The sequence below is a fragment of the Hetaerina americana genome, unplaced genomic scaffold, assembly GCF_022747635.1.
Source record: "Hetaerina americana unplaced genomic scaffold, ioHetAmer1.1.p SCAF_5, whole genome shotgun sequence".
NCBI lineage: Eukaryota > Metazoa > Arthropoda > Insecta > Odonata > Calopterygidae > Hetaerina > Hetaerina americana.
This window is the reverse complement of record NW_027287095.1, coordinates 61,682,186-61,696,554: the sequence shown is the minus strand read 5'-3', so window position 1 is coordinate 61,696,554 and position 14,369 is coordinate 61,682,186. Positions and strand designations below refer to the sequence as shown.

Genomic DNA, 14,369 nt, shown 5'->3' with positions numbered 1-14,369 from the left:
TCTACAATTTCATCTCCTCATTGACGATTCAAGAGGCTAAAGCACCGAATCCACACCTTCGGGATTCTCGATCGAAAACGACGAGTCTCTTTATTCAAAGAGGTGTGCGTCGACACAGAGTCGACCCCTCGAAAGATGGTATTTCGATCGGCGGAGCCTTTCACGTGGGATGCAAACATTTGTACGTGATGAAAAGATAAAGTTTCTACGGCGAAGTACAAATCTATATTAAAAAAATGCATTGGTAGAAAAAACAGGTCGTAAAATGGTAGTGATATATGTGTATATAATACTTTTTGATTTTGGCAAATCGTACATAATAACCTGGCCTTCTGTTATCGGGCAAAGCGTAGTGGTTAAATATATTTATATATATATTTGTATTTATAAACTTTTCATTACTAGCACCAGTCGACTAATCACAACCGACCATCCCGCTTCTCTATAGTGGGAGGGCGCGAACCCACAGGTTATAATGCCATCCAAGGCAGGCGGAGACGACCACACGGGTCGTATCCCGGTGATACTAGGGCGAAACAACCCTATTCATGAACATGGCGCCCCGTAGAACGTGGGCGCTGGGATGCGACTGCCCGGCTTGGAATCCTTCCTCGGGCTCGGGGCCAGGGTCCTACCGGGTGCCCCCTCCTTCGGTCCACCCGCCGCGTCGCCACCCTCCGCCAGTTTTCCCTCCACGATGGCCGCGTACCGACGAATAAGCTCCCTCATATGCCTCAGAACCTTGGCGTCTTCCTCCCCAGCCGCGGTCGTGTCCCTCAACATCTGTTCTAAGATGGGGGCCACCTCCGGAGCGCGAGTCGGAGAGGGCTGCAGCGATGCCGGGAGGGACCCCTTGTGACGCCTCTGGTCGAGGTTGAGACCCCGGACCGAGCCGTAATTCTGCTGCTGTTGCTGCTGACCCGAGTTCCATGCCCGCCTCCTGGGCGGAGCCGATTGAGACCCGCACGCCAGAGACGCGGGGAGGCTTCTCCTGGGTGTGGGGGCGGGCGGTGAGGAAGACCCGGCCCCGGGCCTACGGAATGTGTCCGCGGTGATAGCGGGGCGGGAGCGGGGTCCGCTGCGGCCACCCCAAGTGTTCTTTCCGTTGTTGAGGTCATCCTCCGGTCTTTCCGAAGATCGGAGTCGTACGCTCCGGTTCACCATGACGTGCCTCTCGGCGGCGGCCAGACCGGCGTCGCCGCCCGCACTCCGGCTGCGTGTCATCCGCAAGGCGGTGGTGCAAGGGGATCGTGGCGCTGCGGAGGGAGGTGTCGGGCGGTGATGTCTTCGCGGGGAGCCCTCAGGGTGATGAGCTGTGACGACGTCGGTGTGGCGGACGGTCCGCTTCTCGACCGCGGGGGAGCGCTTGGGTGTAGGGTGCGGCGCGGGGACGGCGACTGTGCGCTGGGCGACGCTCGAGTCTTCGGCAGAGAGCGTTGAGCTGCAATCGGAGGATGAGGCGGTGGCGAGGCGGGAGTCTGGGCGGCCTGCGAAGAGATAAAGAGAGGAAAAGATGAGGTGGAAACTTCAACGCCCGACTAGAAAAAATTGAGACAACCTTCTGGCGTACTGGCGGCGGTTTCGGTACACCTGTAGCCACGCTTTCAGAACATGTAAAAACTACTTCTCTTAAAGTGAGGACACAATTTGGTGCAGGGATATCTAACATCGCTCACCCGGCAGCCAAAAATTTAGCCGCCAGAGAAGCACACACTCATTTATGCAGACGTCATAGTCCGGCAATTTAATGCACCTTTGGCGACCTACAATTTTCACTAAGACTTTAGGAGCTACACTGAACGATTCATATAACAATATATTGCATTTTACTAGCGACCATAATAATATCTTATTTCAATTTTCTCAGTTTTTCTGAAGATGTGGTTTTCTTCTTAAATAATATTTGTAAATACTGAAAAACATTGTTTATAAGGTACAAACTTTCACCGTTTTTAGGATAATGGCCAATCATTGAAAATCAAAATCAAACAATTCATATAGAAGCTTTATAAATGTATAACGCGCAGGCATAATTTTTATTTCTATAACGTAGGACTTACTAATTTAGCCCAAACAGGACTATTTCACTTCATTAAACTGACAAACAGACTGGGCAGGTTATATAGATTCTTCAGCCTTGATACGGGTAGTGCTCTACATAATAGGAAAAACAACACGAAAAAATCATCAGTTATTTTCATTGTGTGACGTTTAACAGTAAGAAATTCTTTGAAATATACGTAGGGCTCCTGAGAGAACCTGTCGACACAATTAATTTTTGAAGAACAGATAATTCATTATACACAGCTCTACAGAAGCTCAATTAAACTCATAACGCCGTACCTCAATGGATAACTGCGGCTGGGATACTAACCGCAGGGCACGGGATCGATTCCGGGTGACGCCTCTGGACATCCTTAACTTATCTCAGACTGTATGAATCTTTGACCATCAGGCCTTCCTCCAGCCAAAGGGTTACAGGGAAAGAAACTCGTCTCCTTAACATGATGTGAAAATTTTGGACACCATTGGGCTAAGTTTCAAGTGAGCTCGATCCTCGCCTATCACACCAACTTGCGGTGGGTTACTGTGGCTTAAGACAGCAATATATTAATCCTTCCATGCTTCAACAGGGATTCCTACCCGCGGTCTTCTATTCAGTCGAACATCCTACCGACCTGATCTGACCAGTTCACAGTAAACCAACCCAATTATTTATGAGGAAGAAGTTTTGGCTCATCCTCAAAAGCTGTCGACAAGCACAAAATTCAACGAAAGTGAATTTCACTCTAACAGCGAAATATTGCTCTTCATACTCGTATAGCATTCACTGCTGCACGCGAAAATATTGCGATGGGGCTCCGCAGGCTACCAAGAAAAAAAGTTTCGACGGAGAAATTTATGTGACGTCCTGTGTACGTGGTCGGTTGTTTTCGTGACGAAGGAAAGAACGTAGATTCCCAAAAGGTCTAAAAATAAAGGAATTCTTCCAGTAACACGAACATCGAAGAACGGAGGTCGCATGCTTAAGGTGTATATCGATTCCATGACAAAAATCTAAATTGCGATGTCGTTTATTCATAACTTGGGTCGAAATCTTCTTCATCTGCGGAATACAACCTATTCGGAAGGAGAAAAAAAGTCTCTACGCATTTAACAATCATATGGCAACTGGAAAACATGGAAGATAGCAGAAAGATTTTCTGAAACGGTGGTTTTGGTAATGGTGATACGATAGAAAATTCTAAATATAGCCTAAATGACACCGTTAAGTGTTGCGATAGGGACTGCATTAATACTTTATAGATGATATGCTTACCTCTTTTCAGACCTGGAAAAGCTCTATTAAAAAGCAAATAGAAAATTGGAACGAGATCTTTTAGCTATGGCAACATAGGAAAAGGTTCTCCAATTTAGAAAATGCTATCATAATGCTCTGAGTCTTACGTTACAGTTTCCAACCCTCAACTGGAATTATAAATGTCTAACTGATAAGACAAATCCATAAGATGGATAAGCAAATCACATGCTTGATGTTTTCCATTTATTATTAAAACTGATAATAAGAAAAATAAAGTCATCAAGGCTCAAGTTTTAAATAAGCATATCAAAACGAACGATCATAACAGCTGAATTTACTGGTTGGCTGCTTTAATACGTTGGCTAAGTTGGCTGATGGGAAAACACTAGTCAAGCGGAAAGACATTACGCCTGACTCTAGCGCCATAATGCTGTTGAAGATGGTGAGTATAATAATTCTGAGTCAAGTCCATTTCTGATCTAACATCATGAATCATGGTGCAAGGAATTTTCTCTAGGAACTGGGTCGGCGAATTTATTTGAACGACTTGGACGACGATATTGTTTCAATTAACTGTTAATTTATTGTCTGGTGGGAAACTTTACGTACTCTTTATTATAAATTTGGAGACTATTTGCAAAGAATTTTGTATGCTTCCATGACATTACGACCAGATAAATATATCATTTAATATGCATCTTTATTAACTGACCCAATAACAAATAACAATTCATTGGGACTTCACGTACTATAAGTAAAGTTAAAGATCTTCTCGCAATTCGGTTAATCCTAGGGTTGCGGGTTAGGAGTTTGAGAACCTAGACATCGAAGGCTATCCTTGAAATAAGAACAAAGCGGAATGATCAAAGCATTTCGCGAACGCAAAAAAAGCAGTTGCTACTGCTAAGGGATCTCTAGAAACAAATTTTAAACCTGGATAAGTGGAAGTTTATAAAAGAAAATTGAAGGTATTCCGGCTGCTTCTCCAAACAACTGAAGTAGATTGGCGTCACATAAATCGGCGTCGCCAAGGAAATGATGGAAATCCAAAGACTAGGAGATATTTCATCCAAAAACCCTTACCCGAGGAAGAAGCAGACGAAACTTCTGAAGCCAGTGCTGCCCTCTGTCTCACCAAACAAGATTGATTTTCACTGCTAGGCAAAGGAACAACGGAATTAAAATTTGACGAGATGCTTACGCTGGTTAAATTTAATTATTCGTCGGAAGCGCGGTAATTCGAGCGAAACGCTACCACTCCAGACCTAATTGGCAAGACGAAAGGTCGAACGTTCGGGAAATTAAACAGAGGTCACGCGAACACGTGAAATTCTGACATCCGGAATTGCAGGCAAATGTGAACTTTATTATCGCCATTCACGTGAAAACCAGAAAACACATCCGAATGCCAAATTACTCCCAAAAGGGCTATACAACGTCTCGGCTAGCCAAGAACCGAATTAGTACCCATTACTTTGAAATTTTGTATGCAAACTTACTCTATGAAATTGACACCAATAAGACGGAAAAACGCTCGAGGGTTTCCTTGGCATCGCCATGCGGCAACATGAATTTATTATTACCAATCCATCAAAAATAACTCTGCTGGCTCACATTTATGGGTATCCTTGTGATAATTAACAGACATACTGATACACTCTCATGAAACTTTACTTCACTTGTGATATTCTCATAACTGATATTAGTAAGTATTTTGCATAGTGCTATCTCTAACAATTATCAAAATGGAAGAATAAAATTTCGCTATAAAAATTTATATATTTTATAGAAATACTGATTATTAAATAGGAGAGTATTTGGTGAAATGCCTTAAGAATAATGCACCAGACAAAATACTGTGACTCAGAACAATCTGCTTTGCGCTGACATTTGCTTCCTACTTGTATGTTGAAGTTAAAATTTATGGAAGAATTTACACCATCAAAATATTTCTTCATAACTTGTCGACATTCTATTTGCAAATATTTCGTGGTCGATGAAGCAAGGCTACCCTTTGAATCGTCATCTACAGGCGACGTGCTCAATTTTGGATTTATTTGTCGAGGTATTTATTGCTTGCTGGATCTCAGTAATCCTCAATGTCGCATACGGCTAGCCAGGCAATTCGAATAGTCCGTATTCACTTAAGACGATCTATTCTTTCAAGCGTTTTCAATTGGCTTTGAAAAGAATTTCCCGCAAACATGTCCCAAAAACTACTTCTTTCGGTGACAAAAAATTAATCTGAGAGTCAATTTTATTAGAGCAAATGAAATCGATCACCATAACGTAACCGTATGAATAAAATGTGGCCGGTTGTTTCCTAGGATACGAAGATAACAAAGCGCAATTCATCGTTATCTCAGGTTTGCATTAGATCGTCGGTGACATGCATGAGGGGTGCGAAACGCACGTCGCTATTCATAGAATGGCCTCACTCTTTATCTAAAGATTTGCGCTCTTAGGATGAGAGCTTGCAGTTCAGTCACATACGTTTACAACGCCGGAATATGACTCTTAAGATCATAAACCGGGAACTTGGGATGTGAATATTGTCTCCAAGTTTAACCACCACGCAGCCAAACTATGTCTGCCCAACGGACAAATCAGATCGACCTTCACGGTGGGATAAGAGCTCTCTGGGGTGGGGCAAGGGGAGAGGCGGAAAGGGCAGATTGGCCCCAGGTAATAGGGGGAAAATATATAATATTTGGAATGGACCATGAATAAAAATTGAAACATTTCACAGTTCGATTTGATTTGGAATTTTGGCGGCTGCATTTAATCAGTAAATTTCACTCTGGTGATTATTACTATTCTTTTTTTGATCATCAGACACGCTGATATACTTCCTTAAAAAGTTGTACTTTTTGAAGAATAATATATTTCTATAGCTCCTAATTGCATCCATTAGACCAGGCACTCAAATAAAGCGTTCCGCATGAATACTTTTTGAGGAAAACGTTGGTATTAAGGGGTTGAATGCGGTTCAAGGGAGCTTCAGGTTGAAAGGGGGCAGTGACGAGTCATATCCGTATTGAAGAAGTTTGAGAGAGGTGTTTCCGAGGTCGCGGAAGGAATCGGCAGCGGGGGCATCCCACCCCAGTGGATGAAACGGCTGGGCGGGGTTGTCGTCATTTACTACCTGCCAAAACGAGGGTGCTCTTATTTATTTTTCCGAATTATTTCGTGACGACCTTGACGCCGGACGAGGCCTGCCGTCAACTTCCCTGTGGGGCTTGTGCGAATGTCCATACCGCGAACCCGGAATGGATAAATACTCCACCCTCTTCCAGCCCATCCCATTGTTAGTGGCTTTAAGCTGGAGCGTAGGCGGACCTACCACGCACGAGTTTGGGTTCAAAACTATATTCCGTCTATTTTACAGCCCACCTTCGTGTCGAATGAACCCATATTTTCTGAAAACGTCACGAAAGCGTCTATAGAGACAGTTTGACCCGCTGGAAGTTTTAACGATCGCGCTTTCCACGGTAGATTTGAACAGTATGTTTAACATTAGCGATGTTTTACTTCCATTCAGTAACATTAAAAAAATACTTTAATATCCAGGCTATGAATTAACGCAATATGAAGCAACACTACGGATTAAAAACGAACTAATATTTAACACATCCATTAAATATTTTCTTTCCTGTGAGAAAATATTTTGCCCCGCCCTATTGCTTGCAAAGCTTGTTACTATTGCTCATGAAGGATAATACGTATGCTGCAGCGATTCTAATACGTTTGGCATTTTTCATGTATTTATATGCTTAAAGTTAAAGGGATTTATTGATTATTAATTCCCAAAAACATTGTGCATATTTTATCACTGAATATGAGAAAAAGTATATTTTAGGACTGACTTTCGACATTTGTTATCAAATAATTAGCAAAGGAATTTAACAAATAATGAATTCATTCCCAAACACTTGGATCTGGTACCTTGGCAACGGTTAGTACATTTTTTCATTTACGTCAATAATATCATACTTTTTTTGGATTGTTTTCATATAGACTTATATCAGAAATACTATAAAATACAGATACTTGTAGTCAAGATAAATCAATTTTAATTTTATTTTCATTCCCACAGTCTCTCACGCAGTGAAGGCCGAACAACCTTTAGTTTAGTATGATGTCAAGGATTTTATAGTGGCGTCACGGGTTTCCTCATGAGAGAGACTTTTGATGCCAAATTTTTCGTCCGTGCCTCTAGGACTTGAAACTCCAAGGGTATGCGATGACTAGATAACGAAAGAGAGAAGTCCGGGAAATTGACAACAATGGGTGAAATCCATCCGGCGTCACTAATCTTACGGCAGAATGATTGATTAAAACCGTGGAAATATTGCGTCATATAATGCCTCAAGTGTTCCGCGTTATCTCAGCATCTCGCTGCAGTCTAGAGTGGCAGATCGATGAATTTTCGCCCATCGTTGTGTAATTTACTGGACCTCCGTTTCGTTCGCCACCTTTCTACAGTTCCATAGGGGTCAAAGTTCGACTCCTTTACATTTTTCCCAAGGCTCTTATTTTTAAAATTTAAAAAGTTGCCAGCACATCCTGTTCACTGATGATTTACGGGTCTGAGTGTGAGGTAAATAAGATCGTAGTTAAATTTCACCTTGCTGGCTGTTTTTGCAATATGTTCTTTGACATTAAGCTGCCATTTTGCATTTGACCCTAATAAAACTAAATAGATAGTAAACCGTATGAGCCATATTAGCATCATTTTCTATATTTTGCTATATTTTGGGGTTTAATTTGATAATACCAGTATTTTGTTTAAATAGTGCTCACCAAAAAAGAACGACACTCACGACCAAACTTCCCTGAAAAAAATGTGTAATACTTATCTGTATCACACCTGATACTATTATTTACCAACTCAAAATTATTTAAAATATATTCTACCGCGCCAACTGTGAACAAAGCTAATTTCTTCCTTACTAGTTCCCATATTGATCATTTCTATGGCGTATATATTATAATTTGACTGAATAACCTTATATTTAACCACAGCGTGCGTTTAATTTCCGAGTTTCCTAGTTTTATCTTTCGGGAGCATTAAAAATATCATTTGATCATAAAGAACTGAATTCGTTGGAAAAATTAATTTGGAATTTATGTTGTTACTTAGCGTTCTCCCGAGCACGGAAACATTAATTATATCAAAGATTTTTCACGGTTGCTGCGGCGCAGATTTGGAAAACCATACCGCAAGATGTGTAGGATTCAACATCATTAGATTTTAAAAAATTAACCCTTTGATACATCGTTCTGAGACTCTAAATTATTTAAATTTTAATTTTCAATTTTATTCTAATTAAATTCTAATGCTGTGATTCTGAATTGTGGATCCAATGCTAATATTAACTGTGATTGTTGATCTAGCAATGGATTAAAATTCTGTCTGTGGACTAGCAAAGAAAATTTGTGCTTACGAGCTTTCGTCTTCAGTGTGTATAGAATAAAATAAATATTATTTTTCTCACCGCACCCAGTTCATATGACACATTTCTACTTTTTAATTTAGAGCTCTTTAAGTGCCATTTTCATTCCATATGATCAAATTCCAACATTAATCCCGCAAGAGCAATATATTTTTTAAATCGTATTTTCTCTCATCCTCTATGTTCGACATCCTGGTCAAATTCGCAAAGGAAGTTTTGAGTTCTCAGAGCACATTCGCACTGGAGAACAGTCATTATGTCGTCACAAAAATGTTCGACGTCATCAGACTCGCAGCGCAGAGAGTATTATTTCACATAATCAAATACTTCGGTGAAATTTTGGGGGTATCTGAAGTTGAAGGATTGTTTATTTTGGGAAGCGGTCAATAGCTAGGGTAATTTTTATAAAATTGGATATTGATTGAATTTTTCTTTCGAACTCGACTAACTCTATTTAGTGATACGGCTTCAGAACCAGCTTTATGTTTTAGCAATATCAGATTGTGTTTTGTTAGGCGAAGCTTGGAACTGTAGTTCAGTCTGAGTACACCCAAAACATACCTTAAACGGTGAAATACCTATAATAATAATATACAACTAAGAGCAATTTACTTCCAAAAGAATCATATTGTTATTATAGTCATCGGTTTCAATCTAAAATATAATCAAATAAGGTCATTATCAAGATTAAATTTAAAAAGAACAACATCGCAAATGCTGGAGAGGTATCCTAATCTTTATTCTACTATTCCTCCCCGTGCGTAGAACATGGAAAGACCTTGAACAAGATTTCTCCTGTAAAAACAGTAGGTTTAGTCCTGATATAAGCAAAACTAATGGCCATGAAACATTTGATCGGGAATATTACCTACTATTCCGGGTGCCCTTGAAAAATCAGAGAGCGGAATCGATATACACCTATTCTGTGATAGTGATGGATATTTTCATGCAAATAATTCATTTACAATAATTTCTCGTAGAAATGACCACGACACTATATGCCACTTTTACGGCACGCCAGGAGGTTACCGTGAAACACTGACATACTTAAAAGGTCACCTGGAAACTGCCTACCATAAGGACGAGTGAATGAGTCATGCTTCATTAAAACCGATGGTCAAATGTGGATGGCCATGAATAACCCGACTTCTTCCGTGGTTGAGTTCTGTTGTAGCTTCAGAAGAGGTCGTCATAGACAGCAAATATTTTTGTCTTGGGACTCTTGATTTATTCCCTTCCTAAACTCAATTTTCAAGCGCCACTTCCTGATTTTTTTTGATATTCCAATTTAATAAATGTTAATCGTACCTCTCCACCAAATGATTCCGACTTCACTAAATTAAATCGTTCTCAAGTAAAACGCCGATATCAGTATTTTTCGCTGTGCTATTACCAAACACAAACGCTCTTCCTCATAACTAAACTAGAATGTGAATGAAACAATTTTTCACTAAAGTCAACTTAAATTTACACTGACGTCTCGGTCTCCAAACTCGAATTTTTCACCAATGCTCAAGTCTACGAAAGTCTCATGGAAGAGAAAATTCAAAGGAGAGTCCCTAAACGAATACTCAGCGTAGAATAAGATGTACAAGTATACTCTTCAATCTTGAATGCCATCCAGTCACATTGTCATGCTGGAAATCAGAGGTCTTCGAAAGACTTAAAAAAGAGTTTATCCAAATTTAAATCCAAACGCTCGACACCCGTGACACGTTAAACCCGTAACCCTGCTTCATGACAGGCATGCAATGGCCGAATCATTTATCACGCAGCTACAGACAGACAGGATGTCTGAATGATCTAATGTTACACTCACTTACCGACTGGCCCAGATGATTTCGGTAAGATTACGTATCCAGTTTTGCACCTGTAATGGTCTTCTGGCACACCGATCCGATTCGGAGTCCAGCACGGAAATTTATCTTCGGGTCACGATTAGGTTCGTGGAAGGCGGACGCTCTGAGAATGGGATTGATGAATCATGCGAACTTTATCGAGAAACTACATGTTGGCCTAACAAATAAAACAGTTCCCCTATTAAGGAAGTGTTTTGGATGAGGGTGAATAGAAAGGCGGGGGCTTTTAAAGAGGAATTGCGTTAGGTAAAGTAGTTTTTACCAAGAGGCAGGTGCTGATGACAGGCACCTTGAATACATATATAAAGAAAAACCGGGGAAAATTTTTGTATGCAGCGTAGTTTTATATGGTTCGGAAACTTGGCGGTTGAGGTAAGAGGATATCTCTTAGAGTCCTTCGAGATGTAGGTGTGCAGAATAAAGGAAAAAGATTTAATGGACGGAAAGGAAAACACACAAGTTCTAGGCATGGTAGGACAAGATAGACGGCTGCTGGGAGAAATTCTAAAAAAGCGGGGCAAGCGTATATAGAAGAAGATACCGAGGGGCAATCGGAGGCTGAAGACTGTGATAGAGGGGAGATTACTGGGAAATCGAGGTAGAAGAAGGATAAAATAGGTATTATGGATCAAATTAAGGGAAGTAGGAATTATGCTGAACAAAGGAATTAGTTTTCGTACGAAATATTGTGGGGTCTCGGGATATTTTGTGTTGTGCTTGTTAGGGCTCTGGAGTACCGTAATATGTAGTTGCGGGGTTCATCAAAAACCTACTCTGAGCCGGTGGGCCACAAATAATAACATGTTGCCATATCTTTCTTTAGGGGAGTTATCCGACAAAAATTCAGCGAAAATCACAATAAATTGATAACTCTCAGGGTCTAAAAGTCCCAGGGCCTCAAGAGTAGTATAGATGAGCCCGCCATCGCTTGACGGTCTTCAAGTGTCATATAGGGCAAGGTTTCCAAATATATTTGGTACAAATACTGACACCAAAACATAATTTCCTTCTTCTATTGGACATGTCATTGAAACTGACGAAAAATTCTGGGTATAATAAAAACATTCCGTCAGTTTTCATGAGATTCAATTTTATCAATGTGAAATTCACACATACATATTTTTTCCATTGAAACAATAATGGAATGGAAAAAGCCTAACATTTCTGTTAGAATAAGAGTATCGAAAAAAGCTGGAAAATTTTACATCGACAGATTTACGTCAATTTAATCAAAGTTATCAAACGTATCTTGATAGGAAACGGCCTTGGATGGATGGCCTAAGAGCGATTGTCGTGCTCAAAGGTACTTGCCCCGACAAATCGATTCTTTATCTTTTAAATCAATAAACTAATATTATTAAAATAGTTCCATAATATGTAAATATCTTAATTTAAATACATAGCCAGTAATAAATATTTGAATTTAATTTCGTTCTGGAATTCATGAATGGTCTCTAGGCCAATCAAACACTGGTTGTGATTTTGCTCGGAGGAAAGCCGTCGATTCAAATTGGGTAAGAAAGGTAGTTACAGGAAATTGTTCAATATTCCCTATCACCCAGTAAACTTTCATAAATTATCCTGATAAACTCCCATTGACCCTCCTCTCACATTGAGCGGGATTTTTTACCCTTTATGTCGCAAATCACCCCCAGGGAGCCGTTTTGCGATATTGCTTTACCAAAATGATTCCTAGGATCTCTTCTAAAATTTAAAATTGTCCATAAAGTTTTAAAATGCCCTTTGAACGCATACTTTGACCATGATTCTTCGATGGTGTACTGGAAATGGCTTACAGCAGCCGCAAGGCATCAATCTTTTGGTTGGCCAATAAAACTGTTTCGGATAAAGGAACTAATTATTTAATATTTATGTATATTAGGAGACGTAATGGTTGTAGACCTATTCCAGTTAATTGTAATACATTTATACATGATGTGTAATACATGTATATATATATACATGTATATATATATATATATATATATATATATATATATATATATATATATATACATATATATTTATTTATTAATCCCTCCACTATTAAGAACATTTCTCTCTCTTGAAAAAAGAAAATATGTTATAAATTTACACATTTTTTAGGGTTAAATTTATCTGTAATGTTCAGCGACAAAATAAATCTATCTTTCACCTCTAAATCGTTATCCTAAACACGTAACTACATGTTTATATATATACATATATGTAACATTACACCATTTAAGGTTTTAGAGACCACGATTTAGAGGTGAACGATAGATTTATTTAGGATCTCAGGTTTTCCCGGCGTATGGTATTCAAGAAGTTCTCTCGGGTTTCCCACCGGGTCAGGTTGCAGTACACCGACGTTTCAACCCCTTCCCCCTGAAGACGATGGCAGAGTCAGCCTTCGAAACGTCCGTGTACTGCAACCTGACCCGGTGGGAAACCCGAGAGAACTTCTTGAATAGATTTTTTTTGTCGCTGAATATTACAGATAAATTTAACCCTAAAAAAATGTGGACATGTATAACATATTTTCTTTTTTCGAGAGAAATGAATTGTTCTAAATAGTGGAGGGATAAAGGAAATTTCTTGTTGAATTTTGATAAAGGCAGGAAAAGTGGATGGAGAAGATATTAAGATGTAGGATGCTGAAAGTTGTGCCTCAAGGGAAAAATTGGGTAAGAAGATTGATGGAAGGTAGGGGTTAGGCATTTTTGGATGAAATAAAGTAGGGTAAGAAATATAAAGAACGGGAAAAAGGAAAATAAACTGAGATATAGCAGAGACGGATCTAGGGAGGAGTTCTCAGAAGTTCACGAGGATGTGTGATATTCTGTCTGCAAGAAATATGCAAGACCCACACGGTTAACTATCCATAACGATGTTAAGATAAATACTTTTTCCTTTGGGTAATTATCGAATTACCGAGATTTAAAAAAAACACATCATCCACAGGACTGCAAACCGAAACCCGAAACGGATGGCACGTGATGAAATAACCTTAACGTTCATGCGATTATGCGTGTTCAATGATATTTATCACCCGAGTGCGAGCGACCTAGGCGACGACTGGGCGTGTTGCGTCCTCACCATCCGTCTCGTCCGCTGCGTGCCTCCCGCCCTTCGTCACGACCTCCTCCTCCTCTTCTTCCTCTCCACTCCTCCTCGGCCCCTGGAGACTGCGGTAACCCTCGTCGCCGCTGCTGTCGCACGAGGCCACCTGTGTCGTCGCGGGGATCGTCGTCCCTGGCGGTGGCGGCGGCTGAGGGACGGCCATGATGCGCGGCGTCGGCTCGGGCGTCTTCTCGCGGATCGGGACGGAGGGCACCACCACGTTCCGAGCGGGCGAGCGCCGAGCGGGGGATCGGCGCGAGTCGGCCATCGACGTGGGGCCGGCTGGGCTGACCCCCTGCCCACCGCCGGCGTGCAGGTGGTACGGGGAGCGGCTACGGCTCCGCTTGGCCCGGACATCTCGGCCCTCGTCACGGCCTCGCTCTGCTTCGGGTCCGGCCAGGCTTCGCCGCCCGCTACCGGGCTGCCCGACGCAAGGGGACAGCCCGCCCGCGCTTCCGCCGACTCCGCTTCCCACGCTGGATGTGGATGAACGGCGGGTACGCGGAGGGGATGCTGGACTCCTGGAAAGCGAGGGCATTTGATTAGTTCGTGGGCGGATAAAGAACATAAAAATAATTAATGCGACCGTAAGCTGAAACGTTCCTCGCTGATAATTCGCTCCTCCATCAATCCTTATAAATAGGAGTGGTA

General features: G+C 41.2%; 1 protein-coding gene across 1 annotated transcript in view; it reads right to left on the bottom strand.

The window, feature by feature from the left end:
* Window positions 1-546: 546 nt before the first annotated feature.
* pigs (pickled eggs) overlaps window positions 547-14,369 on the bottom strand; it is a 93,090-nt gene continuing 79,267 nt past the window's right edge. Inside the window, exons 7-8 of the mRNA XM_071592509.1 lie at window positions 13,695-14,239; window positions 547-1,487 (exon numbers count right to left, since the gene is read on the bottom strand). Coding sequence (XP_071448610.1) covers window positions 547-1,487; window positions 13,695-14,239 — 1,486 coding nt within the window. The remainder of the gene's footprint in view (window positions 1,488-13,694; window positions 14,240-14,369) is intronic.